The 25,045-nt window shown below is 38.2% G+C and overlaps 1 protein-coding gene across 1 annotated transcript; it reads right to left on the bottom strand.

Annotated features, from left to right (window-relative positions):
* Positions 1-1,931: 1,931 nt before the first annotated feature.
* On the bottom strand, positions 1,932-15,068 carry tada2a (transcriptional adaptor 2A). The gene is made up of 15 exons (XM_067508400.1): positions 14,938-15,068; positions 14,215-14,321; positions 14,074-14,133; positions 13,886-13,977; positions 11,900-12,057; positions 11,417-11,505; positions 11,100-11,172; positions 10,938-11,001; positions 8,929-8,972; positions 6,064-6,174; positions 5,040-5,111; positions 4,280-4,412; positions 3,820-3,863; positions 3,318-3,397; positions 1,932-2,395 (listed from the first exon to the last, which is right to left on the bottom strand). The coding sequence occupies exons 1-15, from the start codon at positions 14,960-14,962 to the stop codon at positions 2,210-2,212; spliced, it is 1,338 nt and encodes a 445-aa protein (XP_067364501.1). The 5' UTR covers positions 14,963-15,068; the 3' UTR covers positions 1,932-2,209.
* Positions 15,069-25,045: the final 9,977 nt, after the last annotated feature.

The following is a 25,045-nucleotide window of genomic DNA, read 5'->3' as shown; positions in this document are numbered from 1 at the left end:
CAAGATATGTTTTCTCTTTCTGATGAAGTTTTTCAATTAGGTGGAAAGAGATCCCCTACACTACTGTATCTATACAATAAAAAAACAAGCAGAACCTTGCTGCAGACAAAGATGGCAGAATGCTGATGTGGTAGGAAGTAGTCGATACTGGCCAGAAGTATCCATCTTCTCAAGAAAAAGGTAAATGGTCTGTATTTACCTATTTCTACCTGTTGGCACTCAAAGCGCTTTACGCTGCTTCTTATTCACCCATTCACACTCACAATCACACACACTCATACACCGATGGGGGAGCTGCTATGCAGCTGGCCAACGCTCACCGGGAGTTGGGGTTCAGTGTCTTGCTTAAGGACACTTCAACATGTGACCGGAGGAGGTGGGGATTGAACCATCAACTGCAAGATTGGTGGACAACTGCTCTACCTTCCTGCGTCAGTGGCAAAAGAGAGAAGAACCCACAAAGTCTTTCAGAAAAAGTTGACCACTAACAGTCAAGGTTAGAATTTGAACATCTAGTCATCAATCTGTGAAACAGGCTGTAACACAAACTGCCAAGCTATAGCTGTTGTGTATTCTGGTATCTCTATATAACTGTAATTTCTTTACGGTCCAAGTTACAGTTGCACTCTCAGTCAGTTTAGTTTGCGCTAAATATTAGTGCCTCGCTTGTACATCAATAAAATTCAGGTCACATTTTCTCATGTGCTTCAAAAGCCGACTGAACACCAGTTGCCACAATACGCAGCCACAAGAGCTGAAGCTTTGAACAGGAAATAAAGGGAGTGAAGACAGATCAATTTGTCGAGGCTGAGTGGAACAGCGTCTCAAGTAAAGATGCCAAGAGTGGCCAAAGCAAAATGGTGTCCTGTAAAATGAGCAGATGTGAAAGGAGCACTTTCACTCTGATGTAGGAGTAAAGAAACATCCTCTTAAATCCTGAACCAACCCCCTGCATTTCAGGTACAGACGCTTCGTCACAGTGTGTCGACCTTATCATCAAAGGTTGAATCTGCCATTATAATCAGGCTGTTAGCTGAGGATGGCGCAGTGGCTGGTCTCCGCTCTGATAAGCCTGTCAGAGGCCGCAGCTTGCCTCCTGCCTGCTGGTGCTACATTCATTACACTTTTCCCACTTTCACAGATTGAGACCGAAGGGGACTGAGCTACTGATGCATTCAACCGTCTGCATCACTGAGGAACATCATTCAGAAATGCTGACAAGACTGATCTTGTCAGCTGAGCACTGATCACGCTGAATTTTTAGACTCTACAATGTGATGTGACCACCCCTCAGTGTTACCAATCATCTATGAGTCTACTGTATAATAATCTATGTTGTACAGTCCAACACAAGTATGCAACCAGTTGCTGTTACTGAGTGTAAAGCTGCTGTAATAGTTTCAGAGGTTCTTGTAAAGGCAGTTACCAGTTGTTTGATATCAGGTCGGAATAATAAGCATTGACTCTAGCTTACTGTTATCAGCTATATCAAGATCATTTGTGTTATGAAATAATAATGTGCAAACCAGTTCTACCTTTAAAACATTTGAGAATTTATTTTGCAGGTCTGAATTTCACAAACAAAAAAAGCTCCTTAAAAGGTTTATATTAAGGTAAAATAATAGAGATTATAGAAATTTGCACAAGGTTTTTATTTACAGCCTCAAGTTAAGGAGGATTATTGTAACTTACTGAAATAACTTAAAAAATGACTTACTGCAATTTGTAACAGAACACTGCAGCATATGACGATGCATGGAAATTTGATTTTGTCTCTATTTTTGGTTATTTTTTCTTTTAATATGTTTTTTTTTGTTTTTCTTCTGTTCTTTTGTGTGTGACTTAGGGGATTTTTGTCTGTTTTGGGAAAACAAAAATTATATATGAAAAGAACAAATGAACAGTAACAGTAATACCATACAGTACACAAATTATTTTTTCATAAACATTTTTATGACAGAAGAAATAAATACAAACTTTTGATATGAGGTCCTGTTCTCTTTTTTCTGACAGAATATAACACAAACAGACATTTGTCATTTCAAGACATTTAAGACTCAAAACCCAAAGGACATTACAAATGTTAAAATATTTTGAAGAAGCAGCATAAACCAGAACGTCTTACAAAACAGGGTCGTATGCTCTTACAATACTAGAATAAAAAGAACCACGAACCATAATCTGTTCTCTGTGGTCAAATCAAATGGTCTTACGCCTTTGTGATGTAACCCTCTTTGATTAGGAAATCATAAATTTTACGGGTCTTGTTGACATCTATCTTGATCAGTGCTCGGGCCTGAGCCAGCCGCAGCCCACCCTGACGTCTGCACTCATTTAGTAAAGCCTGCTTGTATTCCAAGTAAGCCCCCGGCACCAGCCGCACCACCTGGCATAACTGCAAGCACAGAAAACAAACACAAGGGAAAGAGACACAGGGATTTAAAAACGTATGCAATGATTTCTTGTTTTGTCTTTTATTTATTGTTTAACGGTGTCTGAAGCCCTGGTCGAACAGCAAAAGGCTGCATCCACAAATTTGAGGACGCTTTTTTTCACCTTTTTTTCCACTACAGTTACTGCAGTGTCCATCTTGTAGGTTTACCTGTGTCTCAACACGTGCGCATTTATTAATTATGTGTACATTATACTGCAAGTCCACAGAAATGTAACACAGGGACAGTTTTACTATGAAAGTGCAACCAAATGCCTGCTGCTAGTTGTCTTTGCAGCAGCAATCTGCATGTCATCAGCATCAGATTAGTAAAACACGACTGACTCATATTTTTTGCCTCGCCAGCGGTGTGTGGCTCTAAGGACGGCAATGTTGGTGTGTTGGCTCAAAACTTTGGTTTGACTGAAATATCTAATAACTGTGAGATTCACTGCTTTGAAATTTTCTGACATTAGCAGTCAAAGGATAAATCCCACTGACTTTTTGATCTGGTGAACAAGAGACATTTGCAGGTATTTCACTGATCACATTTTTATATATTTTAAATTCCAAAGAGTTATTGAAAAATAATCCTTAGGTTGCAGCTCTAATGTGTCTTGATATTTCTTCAATGTATTCACACATAGACAAGGAATGTGTAATGTCGCTAAGTCGAGTAGTGTGTCTGTTTTTAATAGTAATTAAACAACAGCAGAGGTTTTTAAATCGTGACTGAACAACAACAGGGGTCTACAGTCCAGGGGAACGAGCTAATCCAGGTTGCAGAATGACACTAAACATGAGTAGAGAAGATTTTTTTTTTGTGGTTTTAGTGTCTGTAGGAGGATTATTGAACTGAACAGTTTTCCTGTGTTTGCCTTTATACCTCTTTTTCCCGCTCGTTGAGCTTCTCTGTCCCTGGCAGTCCTGTCAGGTTGAGAGGAGGGGCGCTTCGCCTACCTGTTGCTGTAGAGAGTTCAAAGACAAATTCAAAGACAGTCAAACAAACATGCAGTTAAATGGTATAAATGGTTTATCCAAAGCGCTTTACATGCAGCACCCCAGTACTCGTCCACACAGAGGACATAATAGCAGGCTAACAACATACAGTTAATTCCTTTGCTTGGAAGAGACAGGGGACAAAATATTTACGCTGTGCATATTGTGTAAATATAGCCGCGTGGCAGTTTGCATCCCATTTGTGCTCTGAAGGTTTAGGAAAGGAGGCTAATTTGAAAAAGCAAAACAGCAACATAAAAATACTTGGAGGTGCTTATTTTCCAGTGTATTTATGGAGGAGTGCATTCATGTGACTGTGCCTGGGGGTCATGCCAGGACAACTGAGAGGAGAGGAGTACAGAAGGAGAGGCGGAGAAAAAGCTTGGTACCTGACACAGTGATTGTTGTGACGGATGGAGTGATGCCAGCATCTCTGTAATCAGAAGGGTAAGTGTCAGCATCTCTTCTGTCTTATTTTGACACACGTGCCACTTACACACACAGCATCTCTGGTCTTCGTTCACTATTCTCACTCTATGATTGTCATCCAAAAAAGATATCTCATTGCATTTAACACATTTTTTTTTTTTAAAGTTAAAAGGAATAATTAGCAGAACTTGGATAACACCCGTGGATAAAAAAAAAAAAAAAGCAGTGGCACATTGAAATTACTAAAAATATTGCAGAGACTGAGGTGGAAGTGGGAAGCACAGTGATACAAATGCTCTATTTCATCTCAGCATGCCTGCTGGTGGAGTGCAATGACAGAGGTCAGCATCTCTGGGGAGCAGGACTCCACCAGCCTGTCTATTACACATTGGGTAACAAGCAGGAAGTTTGGAATCTCACATTGCAGCCTGTTTGCTGAGCCACTGCTGGCAGGCTCTGCCATCCTGGATGTACTGCAGCACATCACACAGCATGGTCCTCTTCCTTCTCTCATCCTCACGCAGTCGCTTAACACGCTCATACACCTTGGCACCTGAGAAGAGTTACACAGACAGAGCCACAATGACACAAGAAGGTTCGAATCAGCTACAAAAAAAACATCATTGTTATTAGTAAATAACTTCCTCAGCAAATTAACGTATATATAAAATGTCATAAAATGGTGAAATATGCCTGTTATAATATCACATAGGTCCAATTAGTCATATTATTTCTAAGAAATATGACAATGACAATAAAAAGCTTTGAAAACTGAGGTAGTAGGATGCCTGGGTTTAGAGTAATGACACTCTCAAAATATATAGATCGGCGGATTTCAGGTGAGACTACAATATTTAAAATTAATTAGTGAGGCTTAATTATTCTCTTGTATTAATCCAACAGTAGCTGAAACTGCAGTTAAATAAAAAAAAATTGGGTTAAGTTTTTATCAGCAAACTAGCCAGACATTATAATTCCAAACAGATAATTCAAAGAGCTGACGACACTATGCTGCTCCTCCAAATAACAATTAAAACAATTCAGAGTCAAGAAACAAAAAGGGGTTTAGCACAGCTCTGAGGATAAATATAGTCCGAATATAAATACATATATCCCTACTTAGACTTGCAATTTTGAAATGTGGAGAGAAAAAAAGTTTAAAATGTCACAGCAAACTCACTGCAGAAAGACTTGATCCCTGCTTTCCTATACTCCTGAAGCCTGCGGATCTCTCTCCTTAGCTCAAACTCCACTGGAAGGAAAAGCAGATGAAAGCAGTTAAAGGCTCATCTGTACGCGCACACACACACACACACACACACACACACACAATTGTTCAGCACTCTGAGGCACATTACAGGCCTTAATGCACAATTCAAATTATCATATCCAATTTTTTTAAGTCATGTTTATTAGTGACATCTATCCAACTCCAGTGTCCTGATAAGTTTTGCTGCCTAGCTATTCATTGACCCCTGATAAGGGTTAAACTATTCCATCAACTTGCATTTGAGTAGCTCAACATGGTATTAACAGAACATGGCTGAGAACACAACTGTGGACCTAAACTGCACAAATTTAACCAAAATGTTAACCACATTCTTATAACAACATAGGATAAATTTACTCAAAACCCATGTTAGGATATGTTTCTTCAATCTTGGTTTGAACAGAAGCTTCTCCATAAATGTTTAACTAAACTCAAACTCCCTCATTCCAACAAATTTGTCTCTACTGTCTTCTGTGACTGTGACATGTCAACACTGAATGACAATAATAGGCAAAATGTACAAAGTGGGATGTAACACACACACAAACACACACACACACACACACACACACACACACTCTGACAGCAGTCACATTATCACAGACGACATGTAAATCTGGTTCAGGACAAAATCTAAAAGTGCTCCAGATCTGATTTTAAAGTTTTTATAAGTGTGCAAACCCAAATGTGATTGGTTTGCCCACATTCTGGTAAATGGTAAATAAAATTGAGTCTAAGTCACTTGGGAGCAAAAATATCGGTTTTGGGAAACTTCAGCTGTAGTGTGAATTGTTTCACATACAATTAAGCCACTAGCATCAATCCATACGTACAATGTATAGGCTGCTGACACAAATACCACAGGATGTGTTTAACAGTGAGCTAGAGGAAATCATCTGTGTTCATCTGTGCCACATGTACGCCAAATACTAACGTGCGTGACTTTCGATGAATTTGTCATGTTCAGTCGGTCCAACTATTCTGGCAAATCGTCTCATGACATCATACAGCTCCTGCACCTCCTTTGGGTAGCATCGCTCCAGCACTGAAAGAGAAGGCAAGGAGAAGGAGAAAAGAGAGTGGGCAGAAGATCCAAACAAATATAACACAGAAATGTGAAAGAAAAATCCACCCCCATAAACACTTTTAGACACAAGCAGATTCTGAGATAGATACACCAGACAACAACCATTAATATGGTGCTCTGAATCAAACTCTGGGTTTATGGGCATGTAAATATGACTGCTATCAATTATCACATGCATTAATGTGGATGCCCTGCATTATGATCTCTTGAGGATGCTGTCTGTGGAGTATTTGTAATTTCGATTAATCAAATCAATAGAATGGATCTGTAGATTTTATTCACGAAGCTCTGGTGTATGTTTATTCTATGTACTGTACATTAAACATATCATACAGAATACTATGGGTTTTTGCTGTTTGAGCCATTTACTGAGCTGTTAATAACACATGAAGACAGATCATAACGTGCAGGTTAGTTTGCACTAAATAGTTTATCACTCCCTCTTTTGTTCCTAAAGAACAGCAAGGTGACACTATCAGTACAATTCTTCTCTCTAACAAACCATTTTTGGCAGAGCGGACTGTATAACACATTTATCATATAACAATAAACTGTTCATTTTGTAGTTTGACAAACTGACAAATATATGAGAAACCTGCTCACAGCAAATATTCTGTCCTTGATTCATAAGGATAAAATCTCATTTTAATTTTAAATCCCATTTGTGGTTTTTGCGATTATTAATTATTTCAGTCCCACAGCGTTGAGTAAACCTTGTGCAAAAGCAAATCAAAAATGTTTTTATCTATTTTCATCATGCAGCATAGTGCATCTTCAAATTTCTTCATAGTCCTGCAGATGTTTATTGCCTGCTTGGAATGTTTTCCCAGGCTGAAACCAGCATTTAAATCTAATATTCCCACCGAATGCAATGCTACACTCTTCTTCTCCGCTGCGCTGGCTAAAACAGGCCCAGACGGTGGCCAGGGCACCAACTGTATAAATATTGGATTTAAACACTGATTTAAATGTGGGTAAAGATCCCATAATTAGAGACTGAAATCGGCAAGACAAGAAGATACCTTTGAAGAGCAAAAAACCAAAGAATAGCGCATTTTCAGACACAACTTTAACATAAAGTATAAAAATAGGGGTTAGGTAAAATTCCTCTTTTGCATATGTGTATTTATTAACAGCAATAATGCTTCATACATATTCTACTTGTTTCTACAACATACTACTATCACCTGCTATCAAAGCTGATTTGTTTGTATAGGAGTGCATCTCTTTGATTATGCTTAATTTGGGGCTAATTTTATACGGCTGAATTATCAACATTCACAATGTGCCACAAGATTGAAGTTTCACTGCTAAAAGCCAAGGGTAATCAGAGCAAAGGCATTTAAATTTACTGTATTTGTTAGGTTTCTTTTCCCTTTTCCTAATTCTAGTTAAGAGGATAACAGGAAAAATGTCAACTATTAGATCTAGCAACCTTGTTTCAAAAAGCTAAACCTCTACCTCATGAGATCTGTCACAGTAAAATGCTCCACTGGTGTGTTATTCACTACCACTCACTCAACAAGCCTGTACATACTCTACAAGCCTGTGGTGTTTGTCTTAAAGCATCTTCCCTGTTGCTGAGTAACAGACAAGTGTCAAAAACAGAGAGCTGCCGGGGTGTGAGAAGCCTGGTTGTGTGTGTGTGCGCGCGCGCGTCTGTGTAATTTCTGTATGTAAGCGCTAATTACCAGCTGCCATCTCAGGCCGAGCACATGAAATCATGCTCTTAATTGAACAGTGGACACACAACACAATGGCATCCAAGTTTCTAGGGTGACATCAACACTGTACCTTTGTTTGGTTTCAGCACATAAACAGTGAATGCAAACTGGCAATTGCAGAATAGACTTGAATCATTTCATGTAACAAGGCCGTACAGGACTTCAGACGGAGAGCTGCGCTAAAACAACACTCTTCTAGCAGCTACTGAGATGTGACACCATGAGCCTGCCGGGTTTGGATACTCCTTCCATTATTGAATGTGGCACATACATGAACACGCACCACACACACTGTGGAGACACACAATCTTTGACAGTCTCCATGACAACCAGTCTGCAGCTCTATAGCCACAGCGAGTTCCCTTTTGTCTTGAAAGACTGGTGAGATAAGGGAAAGTAGGAGAAAAAAGGAGGTGGGCTAACAAGAGGCTGGAGGATGCATAAATAAAACATGAGGGGAAAACTCTTCAACTGCTTAACTGCAGACAATTTCACAGAACAACACATAGAGGTATGACGAGGGGCTGGTAGGTCAAACATGGTTTAAAAAAACTGTTTAATTGGAAAAATGCTTTGATAGCACCCAACTGCTATCTGGTAGACCTCTAATGCAAATACCCAAGAAATGCAAAGATTTTCCTGACTGAGCTCGCTGTATCCTAACCTGTGACAGGTAGTTTAATAAATGAAGTCCTCTGCATTTCAGTCATTATGGCAGCAGTGCTCATCGCATGGGGATCTATTTACAGTCAAGCAATGCTGTGCCATTCTCTGGCAAATGAAACCCGTTACTTATTTACGGCCCGAGCTCCACCAGTTGCTATACAAGGTGCCACAGAGGTTAACGGTGGTTATTACACGGGAGCTGTTTGTGTGCATCCATAGAAACCCCTCAGCAGTGATTTGGCTGGTAGATATCAGATGCCTCGCTGAGCTGCTATGAATACTGTTGCAGCCGAGCCCGTGTGAGTTGCATTAAAGGACTTACTTTGGAATTTCCGTAAGTTGATCAGTCCATGGTCTCTGATAATCCTAAAAAAAAACAATGCAAATTTAGATGAATTACTGTACAAACTGTGTTTTCTAAATAAAACTTAACATTTAACCATATGCAATTATTTTGACTGTTACAATCTATAAAGTACACTATACTGCCAAAAGTATTCACTCACCCATCCACATAAATGAATTCAGGTGCACAAAGCAAGGTCCATAAAGATATGGATGAGTGAGTTTGGTGTGGAAGAGCTTGACTGGCCTGCACAGAGTTCTGACCTCAACCTGATAGAACACCTTTGAGCACTGACTGCGAGCACTGTGTATCATGTATTTCATAAACACACTCCTAAACTTCGTGGAAAGCCTTCCCAGAAGAGCTGAAGCTGCTATAGCTGCAAAGGGTGGGCCGATGTCATATTAAACTCTACGGATTAAGAATGGGATGTCACTAAAGTTCATATGGGTCTAAAGGCAGGTGAACGAATACTTTTGGCAATATAGTATATATTTAAAATACAGTAACCAGTTTATTACAGTAAGTTCTCTTAACTAAAACTGTTGCAGTCCTGCAATAAATCCTCCCCTTCATACAGGTCCTAATGTTCAGTTTTGGTTCAAAGTGAAAAGGGATGCTGATTCAACTTTATGGTCATTTGGAGGCTGCAATTTGTGTTACTATAAAATTGCATCACTAATATGCTTATTTTCTATGTTATCCTCCTTGTTTATATCAGTGCTATAGCTAAATAACAGAAAGACCTGTCCATATAATGGCTTGCTGAAAAGTGCATTCTGTGAGGTTCAGTGGTGGCAGCTTGTGGTCTTGACCCAAGTCATGATCCTAGAAGCCTCTCCGACAGGCTACAAGTAAGCTGAGCTCCACAGGTACCATGAAAAGGGGAATAGACTAGAAAGCAGACAAGCCTGCCCAGCCAATCATACCACCCCATATAGAATCATTAGAAAAGATTTAGTGACTGATGCATCACAGTGAGTTTCTAATAAATAAGGTTCAGCATGACAGCTGACTATCAGGTTGGCAATACTTTTCTTTTCAATAAATTAAAAATACAGGCTACAATAGGCCAGAAAATAGCTACACCTATCTAAATCTAATGAAATCTAAAACGAGTATTCTTCCTTCATGAAGATGATAATGTTATAATGTTAAAGATTTTTCTTTAAAATGTTTCAAAGACATATTGATGGTCAATTAGAAGCTTTAGTTTGTGATGCTGTTAAATAGTTTAGTCGATATGGCCTAGCCAAAGAGTATCAACACACTTGTCAGTATAACATCACAAAGACACAGTAACAGATACAGCAAAAATTGATACAGATACAGCATATTTGACCCTAAATCGTCACTCAAATGGGCTTTGAGTGGGTTAAGTGTGGACAGATAAAGTAGCTTTAGTGTTGTCTTGGCAGTTTGCTTTAGTTCACTGTCATGCTGAAGGTGAACAAGGTGTCATGCACCCTGGAGCAGCTTTTCACCTATGTGGCTGCTTTCATTTGTTCTTGAATTCTGACTAGTACCTTTTCATGTTGATCACAGGCCCAATGATAGAATAATGCTGCCACTACCATGCTTCATTGAAGAAAAAGGATTAGCCAGATAAAAGTCAGTGCCTGATCTTTGCCAGGCATACAGAAGTGCTTGGAGTTCAGCCCAAGGAGCTTAATTTGGTTCATCAGGCCACATGCCTTTGTCCTCGTCTTAAAGACTGCTTTAAATCTGGTTTGCCAAACTCCAGAGCTATGACTTTTGTCTAACTGATCTACCATAAATTGATGGGTTATTGAGATTTTCATCCTTCTGCCAGGTTCTGCCATCATTGCAGAACATTTCTATTAAGCGTCCATTAAAGTGACCATTTGTGACCACACAAAAGAGAATTTTAAAAGGCTATAGTGCCATCTACTGATAAACTCGTGACATAACATGACTTTAAATAAATCCTTTTTCCCCTGATTACTGAATATGAAGGGACCTACTTTTTCCTCCGTTGACGCTCCTTTAATCTTGAATGATATATATCAACAACTGCAAACTTTAGTGCTGGAAGAGAAGGACATACATGGCAAAGAGTGTAATAAACGTAGTTGGTTTGGTAATGAAAAACAATTAAAACAAAGCCTATTAAAAATTCACCCCACCATGCAGAATGTCTGAGTCATCATCCACAAAGTCGATGTCTTTCAAATCCCATTCAGCATAGTTGTCAAACTCCTGAATAAGAGGTAAGAAATTATTTTCATTTATTTTCATTTTCATTTATTTTCAATTATTTTTATTGACCTGAGTTCACATGCACACATCTAACCGATCCTCTCACGCAAGTTCTCATATTAACAAACAATTAATGAGTAAACAAAAAGAACTGGATGGGGCATCAACAAAGTTTCATGTTTATTCATTGCGACAGTCTACGTGAGTACAAACCATTAGGTACAGGACATATGTAACCCCTCACCTCCATAAAATCTGCTCTGGCAGGCATGTATCCAGCCATGTCTCGAGAAAGCACAGAGTCAAACGTGGGACGAGGTGGATCATCAGAGGCTGTGGCACCAGAGAAATATATGAGTTGACAACATGCAAAGGTTTTCTCTATCAAGAAAAATATAATCTAATTGAAACTCATAGACAGTAAAGACATGTGAGACATGTGAGTTTTTCTAACACTGTGACAGATAGATGCCTGAAACCAACTAGACACCAAGACAAGTTCCCAGCCCCTCTGATAGTCAGGGTTGTGCTTTTCAGGGTTGAAATGAGATTTGATTAGGGTTAGTGCGGTTTAATACAGACTGAGGGTTAGTACATAACACATACATAATTTAACCAATGCATTTAAAATGCAACAGGATCTGTGAGCACAGAATATATAGCTTTTATTTTTCCTATACATCCTGTCATGTTACTGAAGAAAAAGGCTGATAACATGGGTACTGACGTTTAAAAGGTATAGCACCCTCTGCAAAGCGAGAATTTCTGGTTTTCCTCAGACTGAGCAAAGTGGAGGAAAAGAGCGGGTTGTTTATGAAATTCTTCATGTAATGACTCTCACATTCCTCTTTGGATTTACTGCGCATCTGATATGCCACATCCTGCCTGGACAAGAGAAATGAAACAAAAAAAGATTTTAGTAAATGAATAAATCTAATGGGTTGTAGATACTGTAAACACATCAAAGGGTTCAGTACACTATGGCAGTTTGTCTCACTATGTTTTCATCTAAATATTAACAAAAAAGCGAACCTTAAGACATACTTCAGTGTTAGAAATCTGATAATTATAAATATGTCGATATCAATTTTCTTTACATAACCCATTAAATAAATATATCAGTTTTCCTTAAAGAACTGGTACTGGTTCCTTAAAGAACTGGTTTAAGATTACATAATGTCTTTTAAACATGTGACATGGTATTCGCCTAAAGTTTCTTTAAATCTAACTTTACAAACAGCCCAGAAATTTCAAAATGTTAGCTCTTATTGGACAGTCACATCTAGTTATGTTTTTAAGTGAGCAAAAGTATTGGTAGAGATATTTTAAAGTAAATTAAGTACATCCCCAATTGAAAAATAAAATGGGACGATGTGTAAAACGTAAATAAAATCCTGAACCCATATTTTTTTCACAATAGAACATAAAAAATATGTCAGATATTGAGACTGAGACATTTTACAATTTCATGGAAAATATTAGCTCATTTTGAATTTGTAATACTTTTGCTTCAGTTCAGTTGAAATTTACGGATACAAAATGTTGCTATGTTTTAGCTAGATGTAAAAAAAATCTTCAAAAAGATGTAATTCGTACATTCCGTCTCATATTGATGTTTTGATCTCAAAGCCAAATGTCTTCAGTGTACAGCCAAATCAAAGGAGCAGACTTTATTCTCCAAACTGCTTTCTACATCCTCAGCGTATTTTATTTCACTAGTGGGTGTGTTGTCTCAGTAAGCATAGGTTTAACGCCACTTGCTCTCATAGAGGGAGATTTACCACTGGAGGACTTCCGCCCTTAATACAGCCTAAAACTCATTTTTCTTTTTTCTCTGAATATCATTTGTGTATTTTTTATTAACAATAAGGCCAAAACAAATATTGGGCAGGACATTTCAAGTTATAAAATGTCACCATTCTCTGGTGGACAAACTAGAGAACCGTGACACTGCTTTAAAAACCTATTTCTGGATTATTGCTTTGGCTATTTCTGTGAAAAAAGAACTTTATGTCTAAATATTCTTGTTCATCACCCAATAGCACAAGGGAGGCATCTAATCAGTCTTGACATGCTCTTATAATCCAAAACATACAAGGATGAACAAAGAGTTCTACAACAGATGCTGTGGTTCCCACAGCATATCAGAAACCAAGATGTGAACATTACTGCATTACTCTGGGATTACATGAAGAGAAGGAAGACACTGAGATAGACTAACTTCTCCAAGATGTTACCTGCGGAGTAAATGATATATAGCTGTGAACAAGTATACTGCAGACAGCTAGTGCTGTTTTAAAGGCAAAGCATGCCTACCTCAAATATTAACTTGATTTCGTTTTTGGTTTACAGCACTGTGTAAGGTTAACTGACTTTTGGAATCCACCCTTGTATTACATTTAGTGCCTAAAACGTTTGCACAGTGCTATATCCCAATAGTTACATCTGCATATTAGTATTGGCATAGATATCCAGTATCTTGTTATGAGGTCCCACAGTGCTTACTTGACTGGTTCAAAGACCCATATCATAATTGAAAGTTCACAGAATTTGTCATACTGTAATTCAAGCCCATCCAGTTAGGTCATGATTTCTTAATCTGTGACTCCATTATATTCAAAAATACTTATGTCCAAAGACATTACATTTTTAGTTCAACATGGTACATAACATCCTTGAATTTGAAGTCAGTATCAACTGTCAAACCACTAACCAATTTCCAAATCCACAGTCCATCACTGCCTCCAACAGGGCCATCTCTTCCTGTGCCGTCCATCCAGACTCCAGTACAGGGAAGTCTGATGTCTGTATGAAGAGATGAAAAGTAAGGATACATGTTGACAGAGAGTGAAAGTGACTGTGTGTGTAAGACACAGATGACATAGATGTGTTCATAATTACCATGATTTCATATTTGTGATCACTCTGATGCTTCTTGTATTCAAATCCTCTGGTAAAACACTAAAATAAAACAAAAAAGTTGAAGTACAGTTGTGTTGTTTAAGAATAACTTTTTCAAATAATTTGTCACTTTATACTTACCTGGAGACAGAGCAGAAAAGGTGAGGGTCCACATTCTGCACACTTGATGTAAGGTTCCGTTAGACATGATGAACAACCTCTGCATGGTGGTTTATCAAGTGGGTCATCTAAAATGGAAATGTTGGTAAACGTAAAATGTACATGTATTACTGTAGTGCAATTTTCAATATTTTTTGTTTGCTTTTGCTTTTTCATACTACCACTTCATTTTTAGAGAGAATTTTACGTTACTATTTTACAGGTTGCATGCCAGATTTCTATTTGTTAAACTAATCTGCAGTATGTAAAATTGGCCCACCGTTACCAGCTACAACAACTCATAAACGAAATTTAAAAACACGCTCAAGTTGCAGAAACTTGAAACCAAACGTTGTAGCGTTAATGTTAGCTTAAGTGATTCGGTTGTAAACAAACCACATAACGGTAACCTAAAAGCCAGCTGGGGTAATACTCCCTGCGATTTAACACTACTTTAGCTTTCTGATGTTATATGACACTAAATGAAGATGAAAACTATTCACAATGTAACCAAGCGAGAGAATATTTTCAACAATAAAACAGGAGAATCGCTAGCTAAATGCTAACGCTAATGATAGTGTTAGCAAAGCAAAACTAGCTAGAGTGAAAATTAGGTGGCTGCCCAAAGATAAGCCGAGCAAATATCGGGATTTACTTCAGAGCTGCAGTTATTATATTCGTCTGCATTATACTATTAAGACTTACTTCCAAAAGATGCTAGACAGTCCATATGATGAGGTTTCCACAAAGCTAAGCTAAGAATGGATGTTTTGGGTCAATCTATTTTTCGCAAGTTCACAAGTAAACTGGATTCAGTAGGCAAAACTAGTCGAGCCCAGATTGATCGATACGCCCCCTTTTGATGCTCCAGCGTTCCCAAATTTACTGTAACATATTGTTTTCACATATTTTCTGTATATTCAACTGTTAATAAAGCTGTGAACATTTACTTGCAAGTCTAGCTGTGGATTCATTCTATGCTTTGTATGTAAGAGGCTAATTAAATTCCAAATAATTCTGTATATACACAATTCTTAAATGACCCATTCTAATTAATGTCTACTTTTACTTTTCATACTTTGCGTGTCATATAATACTGCCAATGCTTAGTTTATTGTATATGTTTAATGCAGCTCCATATTTTTACACTGCAGTATTCCTACTTTGCTCTTTCCTCTAGAAGTCGGGTTACAGAGATGCCTCATTTTTTGTCTGAAGCTTTTTTAAATGTTAAAATAATTCCAGATGTGGACTTAATGTTACAAATTCTGTGAGTTATAGAAACCAATGTTGTTTAGGAACTTTATTATTCCTTCAAGGGCAGCGTGGTGATTCAAATCCCTGGCTGGCTGTGTCCTTTCTGTGTAGAGTTTGTTCTCCCTGTGATTGTGTGGGTTTCCTCCAGGTACTCTGCTTTCCTCCCACTTTAAAGACATCCATGTTAGGTTAATTGGTGACTCCAAATTGCCTGTAGGTGTGAGTCTGAATGGTTGTCTGTCTGTGTATATGGCGACATGTCTAGAATGTACCCTATCTCTCGCCCAATGATAGATGGAAAGGCTCCAGTCCCCCTGCCCTCTCACGCCCCTTATAGTATCCCTGAACAGGATTTCTATAAGTGGTCACAGATAATGAAGGGATAGAGGGATTGTAGGACAAATGTAACTGTGGTCATTCTTCATCCTACCACAAGGTGTTGATCCTGCATCACTTTCTGAACAAAAACAATGAACGCCTGGCAAGTCTTTGTCTCCGCACAGAGAATTACCTGAGCCTTGTGTAGGCCAGAATATATGAGGCTGATATTGGACAGATACGATTCATACTGGACAGCACCCCATTGCTTTACAGGCTAGCTGAATTCTCCCTTGATCTAACCGAAAATTACATTCAGCTTGGCTTAAAGAATACGTCTGCTTCCATACAGTATTTCTTTTTTAAAAAAAAGAGAAATTATAACGCTCTCAAAGGCTTGTTAAACAAACCAGAAAGCTGGAAATTCCATTGAGAGGCAAAGTACAACTGTCCCTTTACTGTGAACAATCTGTCGAGAGGCTGTTTTATCACCTCTCATAATTCTTTGTTGAGGGGCTCTCATGCTGACTCAGTCTCTCCTTGAGTGTCTAAGGCAAAGCCCAGAGGGTCAGGAGATGGATTGCAGGATACAATGCAACAAAACGCACTTATCACTATGGTTTGTCCTCACTGAGATGGCTCAGAGTGACAAGACGGAGGAAGAACACTCCCATTTCACTCAATCTGCTATTTGTTAGAGTCCCTTTTATGGGTATACAGCTCTTATTAGCTGTTTGCATTTGTGGTACATGCGTGGCATCATAATGAATTATAAAATATGTCTTACCGAAGTTGCACATGATGGTTTTACATTAAAAAACACTTGTGTGAGACAAAGCTTTTCCAGCTGCTGCTGAAGTACTGACAAAACGGGTCATTTCTTCAACAAGTTTAGTGTCTTGTTGAAAGACTGTTCAACTTGTCATGGGAGGAGCCTAGAATCAAACCAACCAACCACTGCTCTACCTCTAAGCCATCATCAAGTTTACATGTTAGGGCCCCCACCCTTTGCTGGCCTGCAGGCCTGAGGTCTTCAAACATGGGGTCTACAGCTGGACCCTTCTTGAGTGGCTGCAACCACAATTGTTTAATTATTGTGTCAGCATTAAACCACATTTTTGAATCATAAACAATGATGTACGTGCACCACAAACTAAAAGTGTCCAGAAAAATAATCAAAGGTGCTTTTAATTTGCTTTAGGGACATTGTATGAACTTTATTTGAGTTTTAGGCCTGGACTCATTCAAGGACTAAAGGTTACGAAGTATTTGCACTTATGTTTTTGTAATGTCTACATTCCAAGATTATTAAAGATGTATAAATAATTCTTTGGTATGAATAAATAAGTGCCACACTCTGCATTACTGTAGCTCAGTAAATGAAATGGAACCAGTGACTTTGCAACTGTTTGGTTCCCTTCCAACTTCAATCCTCAAAACTGTGGTAGGACATTGCATTTGTGGTACATGCCTGGCATCTTAATGGATTATAAAATATGGTGTAAATGTCTTGCCAAAGTTGCACATGGGATTCAAATGAGATGGTTTAACATTAAAAAACACTTGTATGAGACAAAGCTTTTCTAAATGTTGCTGATTTACTGACTAAAGGGGTCATTTCCTCCAAATAACGTATCCACACATGCACACATATGCCCAGAAAGGTTTCTAGTTTTCTTTAAGTGGTTTTCAGGTATGCAGAGTTGAAGTTATATAAGTCAAGGTTTTGAGATATTTCTTGGCCTATCTTTAATTCAGAGACCAAATCCAAATATTTAGTTTATGGCCAGCATAATATCCCAAATCCAGTCTTCAGGTGTCTTGTTTTACCCACCAACAAATTTAAAACACAATGAGTTTTTGCATGATGAATGACTTAAATGAACTACTTATAGAAAAAGATGCAGTTACATTTTCTGTCACTTGACTAATTGAATAATCAATTCAACATGTGGCCACTGCAAGATTGTCTAGAATTACTCTCACCATACCTGGATCATCAAAAGGTGATAGATAGTCTTGACTTTAAGGTTTTAAGTAGGCTGGTCAAATCATTTTAAAAAGAAAAAAATCTTTATGGACCTGATCCTGTGTCTGTACCTGATCCTGACATTTGCTGCAGGCCTATTTGTATGAGGACAGTCCTGTAGTCTTTAACAAAACGAAAGTTACACTTAGTGTTAGGGTCACCATATGTGGTAGCATACTGTTTTAAATCCCTTCTTCATGGTGAATGAGGGAGGAATCCATTACCCACAAGGACACTAACAAAGAAAATAGTGTCAGCTTCAGAGTGATGTGTGCTCCCCTGCAATGGCCCCAAAATGCAGCATCCCTGGGCAGACAACCTGCTGTCGCTCCAACAACATGCCCCCTTCCTACCCCCAACCCCCACTCTCTCTATTTCCGCTGCCTTTGCCTGAAAACTCGAGGCAAACCCCCAGCCTGCAGGCCTCACTGTGCGTATGCGGATCAAACACAGAGAGCCTTGGGGTTTCTCTGTTATAGACGTGTGCCAGATTATACACTGGCCAAACAAATGTACACCCCCACCCCATTACATCTTTAAAAACTCCCCCAGTCTGAGCCCACTCCTCTCACCATGCCACTTCCCAGCTGCTGTGATTTGAATATGAGGGCCCTGCTGAAGAAAAGGGGGCATCTGGCACACGCCTTGCAGGCTAACTCCCAAAAAAAAAAAAAAAAAAAAAAAAAATAGAGTTAAACTGCCCCTGTCATGGAAATGTTCTAAAACAAGATTACGGCCTTTTAGAGAAGCAAAAGGTAAAATGGATGCAAGCCCTTAATAAATCTTGACAAAAGACAGCCAACGAGAATAATGTCAATATTCACACTACGGTCTGTTAATGGTTTCTTGGAAAAGACACAAGCACTGAGAACTTTGCTTTACAAATTGGGTTTTTGAGTAAAGGTCAGCACATGAAATATTTTAGTTTGAAATAATATATGTGTCAACAATAGCTGTGAATTTAATGTATAAATGTTGCTTCAGACTGACAGCTGTAGATCTGTAGCTTCCTCTTTTGCCACAAGAATATAAAAACTATAAAGCACGTACAGTAGGTAACTGTTTTCTCAGAATGAGATGTCAAAGGTAACTCTTTTATAAATCTACCACAAGCAAAAAAAAAAAAAGTTCAAGAAAGATACATTAAAGTTTGCTTTGTTATTGATTATCTATATAATTATGGTCATGTATATTTACTAAAAGTGTGAAACATGATCAAAATAAACAATGTAATTTAAAAACAAACTGGGTAAGAATGGAAACTGGCACATGGTGTGCACCTCTATATAACTTTCCAACCTTGCTTTTCATGCACCCATTTGCACTTACACTCACACACTGATTGTGGATCATGGGAGAAGCCTGGAATCAAACCAACCTACGACTGCTCTAACCCTACATTACTGTAGCTCAGTAAATCAATTGGAACAAGTGACTTTGCACTTGTTTGATTTCATTCCAATTTCAATCCTCAAAACGATGGTAAGATATTGCAATAGGGTAAATATATATAAGCTGTGTCCTGACACTCTAGCCAACTCATCAACATCTGGTTTCAAGAGCTGACATGTTTTGAGCATAAAGTCGTATTAGTACAAATGCTTGTTCTTTTCAAAACAGTTGTGCCTGTGGTGACTATGCTCTCACGTAAATGCAGGTGCTTCACTTTTGTGTTACATATTTAAAGTGAAATGAACCTTAAACAAGATTTTTGCTCTAATGCTCCGCCGAACTACTTTTCTATCACCACTTTAACCAACAGAAATGACCTTAAATTATAGCTGTGATACTCATAAGTAATTCAGAAATGTATAAAAAAATTCATAAATCAGTTTTTCGTGTGTTTAGGATGCAAAAACCAAATGTGGAACCAGAGAGGTTTGTACACAATCAGTGGTTCTAACCTTTACAGACATTCCTTGCAGAAGATTGTCACATGGTTTGAAAGTGACTCAGGACAGAGGAATGACTCTTTAAACATGGAGCTCGTGTTTTGCGAGAACTTGAGATAAGAATCACATTTTTTGCCACTTGTGAGCAGCTGTTAAACTTAAGTTTCCTGTACTACAGGTTTGCTTTTATCTTGGCTTTTTGTCAAGTGGAGATATTTGAGTAAGATTCAAATTGCTTTTTACATGCAGCACTTTGACACTGCTGATATACATGGAAGCACAGGCCATTAGGTGAAAAAAAAAATGAAGATGATGCTGTCTTAAGTGTCTTATAAATGTCAGTAATGATTGAGGAAGACCCATCTTCCTTCTAAAGTATGTGAGCACTGATTCACTGATGTGAATAAATTCATAAAAACAGACGACTCCTACACAAATGTATCATCAGTTTATTTTCACTGAGGGAGAGGTTCCCCCCTACATATGTATCTCCTCCATGGGAGTTCAGTGGTCATCCTTTCCTCACGGCCAGGTCAAGTCCGGCCAGTGAGTGATCACGGAGGTCAACAAATGTGTGTGGAATGCAAGTGTTTCCCACGTTCCCACTTGTTAGGGCCACGGAAAATGGAATCACAGTGAGGCCTGAGAAAGACAAGATTGATAGAGGAAGTGCTCAGAAAGTAGAATATCCTGTTGTATATTTGGCTTTTCTCAATTCGATAAGGTAAAAATTCCCTTTGTCCATTAGAAAAATAAATATTTGCATACTGCAACAGAAAGAGCTGAATGATTTTTAGGCTAGTCAGTGATGATCTTAAGAATAACTAACTTGACACCTAATTAGTATCATAACATTCAAAACAGGGGACAAATTATTTTAGGTAGGTAGGTAAGTAAAGACTGAAGTAATTGTAGCTGCCTAAAGCGCACACCAGAGTGGAGTGGTGATCCTAGATTCTGGATCCCACTGAGGGTTTTATTTTTCTATAGCAGCACCAGTGCACCGTAGCACCTTAATAGGAGGTATAAGGGGCTTCATAGTTTTAATTGCAAAATGTGGCGATAGGAGCTATTTTTCAAACATTTGCCTGTTTTACTTCTCCTAAAAGTATGTTTCTGTTGGAGGGTAGCATAGAAGGGAGGGGAAGGGACGTAAGGAACAGAATTGATTGATTTTGAGTCTCATGCAGCATTAGCTAAAGAAATACTGAATCATTGTAATTGTTTGGAACAGTGTGTCAATTTGATAAGTTTTAAGATGAGATCACTCAACTGTGGAACTGCTAATATCTGAAACACCTGGACATTTACATAGACCATCATGCAGACACCAGTGTTAATTTCATTTTAGAAAAATGTAATGAAAAATATTATTTGATGGCCAGTTTTTCATGACAAAGATGGGACTACGATAAAATAAAAAGTATCCTTTGAGAATAAAAATGATTACATTTTCTTCAGCAGTTATAGTCAATGAAGAAAATGAAGGGAAAAAAGGATGAATGTATGTCATTTACTGACCTACAGCATGTGCAAAATCACAAACTGGTTTCCTCCCCTGTCCAAAATATGTTTTGTTCAGAAGTTGAAAAAAATGCTTGACTTGTTGCACCACTAGTAATAAGAAGCTAATTATATTCAGTAGCTTACAGCCTCTATTATCTAATGTTGCCTGGTTTGTGATATGAATGAATTATGTGAGAATTAAAAAGGTTGAGCTGTGACTTCTGTTCTAAGATCCAGCAGCATGCCAAAATTTAATTAGCGCTGTTTGCTAAGGAAATCTGTCATTATTAATGTTATTAAATAACATAGCTTGGCCTGTCAAGCTGAACTTACTGAACAATACTTTAGACAAAAAAGGGGACAAGCCTACAGTATGAATCACTGCAGTGCAGAGATACAGATTGTGTGAACAAATAATCTTTTATCTCATGGAAGATGAGAACAATGCCTGTAACCATGGTAACTGAACACAACAATAAGGCCACATTTTCCACATATATAAATATATGTTGATATAATATTTAAAAGAATAGAATGAATTAGACAAAAAAAATAAATGACTAAAACTTCACTATTTTACCAGATTAAGACTAAAATTAAATCAAAATCAGATGTCAAAATTACCACTGAGACAGAAAGTCTTGTTATTTGCTGTATTAAATGGTAAATGGTCTGCACTTAAATAGCACTTTTCTACCTATTGGCACTCAAAGCGCTTTACACTGCTTCTTATTCACCCATTCACACTCACAATCACACACACACTCACACACCAATGGGGGAGCTGCTATGCAGCTGGCCAACACTCACCGGGAGCAACTAAGTTGGGGTTCAGCGTCTTACTCAAGGACACTTTGACATGTGACTGGAGGAGGTGGGGATTGAACCAACAACTGTGAGATTGGTGGACAACCGCTCTACCTTCCTTTGCCAAAGTTGCCCAAAAATATAAATTATTTTGTTGTATTCCAGCTTATCATGTATTTTTTTTTTATATGTAAAATCTTGTCGTAGGAAAAGTATTCACAAAAATCTGAAAAAATAAAAGAGGAACCATACTTAGCATAAGATGTAACAGCAAAATACAAATAACTCAAAATAACAGTGTTACTTTCCATGATTGTGCGACAACTTTCAAGAAGGCAAAGTTGGTAAAATGCTGTTGGGACGGGATTTCTGTGTCTAAAATGCAGATACATGGCCACACATACTACTGTAAATGATGTTCACCACCGAGACCAAGCTGTGAATGGAAAAGAGTTTCCCATGTGAACCACACCGGGTTTCCTATGCATTTCTTACAGCAGAGCAGATCTACCACAACACTGTCATAATGTATCAGTTGTTGGTGCCTTGATGGCTTCCACACTCTGGCTCTTCTAGTGGCAGCCTGGAGAGGCACCACAGGCCTGTTAGTTTAGTCCCACTCCCAGCAGCCCATTCAGGCTGCCTGGGTCTCAGCACATTGGAGTGGGCTCCCTAACACAATATTTCTGGAAGAACAATGATGTGCATTAAGCATGATCTGTGGTGGCGTTTGAGTGAATGGACTGAAATAACAGTGAGGGGTCATGCAGGATAATGTGGAAAGTTTGCATAAAAGGGTGGCATAAATGGTTCTGAGCCCTCTAGCCACGGATTCTGCAACCCTTTGAGATGAATAATGTCCTTAGATATAGTAGCATAGTCAGACGTTTTATGCAAACCATCAAAAAATTAAGTATGGAAATTTTATATTTTGCTCTCATTCAAGATGATGAATCTGAGTTACGTAATGTACCATACATTATAAAATATTTAATAATAATATGATAAGAAAATTAGAATAAAAATGTATTCTTACCATATTTAAGCTTGTTAGGATCATTGACTTTGCAGTCATGGTACACTAATCTTCACCAGTTTGAAAAGTTGTCATATTATGTTATGAATTCAGTAAGTTCTGCCGTTGGCTAAAAATTGGACAAGTCCTTTAACCTTAACCCACATATACTGTAGTTGACGATGGAGCCAAAATGGCAGCCTATTTCACACTGTATAACACTGCATTAAACATAATGCACACAAACTTAGCAGTTTGGATGGAACAAAAATCCAGGTTTGGTTAAAGTAGGTAAATAAACATGGTTAGGTGATGTTAAAATACTTTTGCTTCAATTTAGCAATTCGGGAGACTCGTTACACTTTATTTATACTGGAATCAAACTGTCTCCTGTAGGAAAGTCCTCCAATAACCACCTCTTGGCAAACTTTTCTGAGACTAGGTTACTTCACTTCAGTACTTCGCTACAGTTGCTACACATCACCACACTGTAATACATTTATGTTGGTTGTTTTTCCCTGCTTACATACACACTGGTTGGAGATATATTTGTTAAAATTTAGGGAACTTACTCTGCAAAATTTGGTATTAGTTTTTCTTCTTTATAGGACACAATTGGATGAACTATGGAGTTTTACAGTGAAGAACTGAGTGTAAAACTGTCTTACGTATATTTTCTTTAAATCCAAGCCGGAATACAATTTCTAACTTCCAGTTTTTTCAGAATACCTGCATGAAGTTAACCTTTGGAACGCATAGCTGACCTTTACAAAACCCTTATCATGGTGCACGTTGTAGCCTAAATTATAAATTAAAAAGCTGCACAATCTGGCAAAGCTGACTCAGTGGCCAAAATGGGTCATGTCATCACCATGTTCTCCTCTCACAGTGGTATGCATCCTGTCATCAGAGTGAAAGTATTCTTGGCAGGCACCTGCTTTTTAGAAGTGAATGAGTAGAAGAGCACAAGTGAGGAGTGAATGGCTGTCAGGGTCAGAGCAAGAATGCAATGGCAATAGCATGACAGAGACATGCAGGGAGATAAAGACACATGTTTAGCAGTCACCAGTCTTCCCACACAGCCACTAGTTCAGGGTGATGACCTGTACAGTTTGCCACGTTCTGCTACACAGCAGAAATGTATATCACTAGGCTAGTTGTCCACTGTGGGGTTTCAGTGGGACCAGACAGCTTTTTTTGCCCAGCTGACAGTTTACAAGCATGTGCATTAAACAATCTCCTCATGGTCAGTGGATGCATTGTAATAACACAGATGACATGGCCTCGCTAACTTGCAGACTTTGCATTTATGGCAGAAGGCGAAGGGTGTAAATGTACAATACATCTCAGTTTGACAGTGAGTTAAATGGTGTGATAGGTCAAGACAGACAAGTGACTGAATTCTAGCAGAAAATTCAACTTAAATCAATTGAATATGAATTTCAATTTGATGCCTTTTTTTGTTATATAAAGAAAACCGTGCTAGACCAGTTCATTTCACAACATTTCTGTCTGTCAGGACATCAGCCAGTTATTTTTTGTAGTCTTCATTTTGTTTTTAGATCAATGTTTTAATAGAACATTATTCTATGGTAAAAAAAAAAAAAAAAAAAGGTTATCTTCAAATTGTTGTATCATGCAATACTCCAAACCAAGGTTGGAGGTTTGGACAAAACAATGAGAAAGAAAATAGCAGGTCTAATTTGAGACACATTAAAAAGGGAAATTGTGGCCATTGAGCTATGCTAACAACACACTGACTTTCACTGTTCCACTTTAATGTACTCTTATTACATTACTCCAAATTTGGAGAAGCTAGATCTGTTTGGCAGAGTTCTGTGGGGGCCTGTTACAGCTTGTTGTTAAAGTTATGGATGTTAGACAGATTAGAGATCTGTAATGTACTGTAATTCATTTCATCAAATGGAAATACAGTTTTCCAGGGATGTAAAAGTGATTATGTTACCAGTCTGCTAAATGTGCAAGAAT

This window comes from Channa argus, chromosome 6 (genome assembly GCF_033026475.1).
Source record: "Channa argus isolate prfri chromosome 6, Channa argus male v1.0, whole genome shotgun sequence".
NCBI lineage: Eukaryota > Metazoa > Chordata > Actinopteri > Anabantiformes > Channidae > Channa > Channa argus.
The sequence above is the reverse complement of the archived record's forward strand: the minus strand, read 5'-3'. Positions and strand labels throughout refer to the sequence as shown.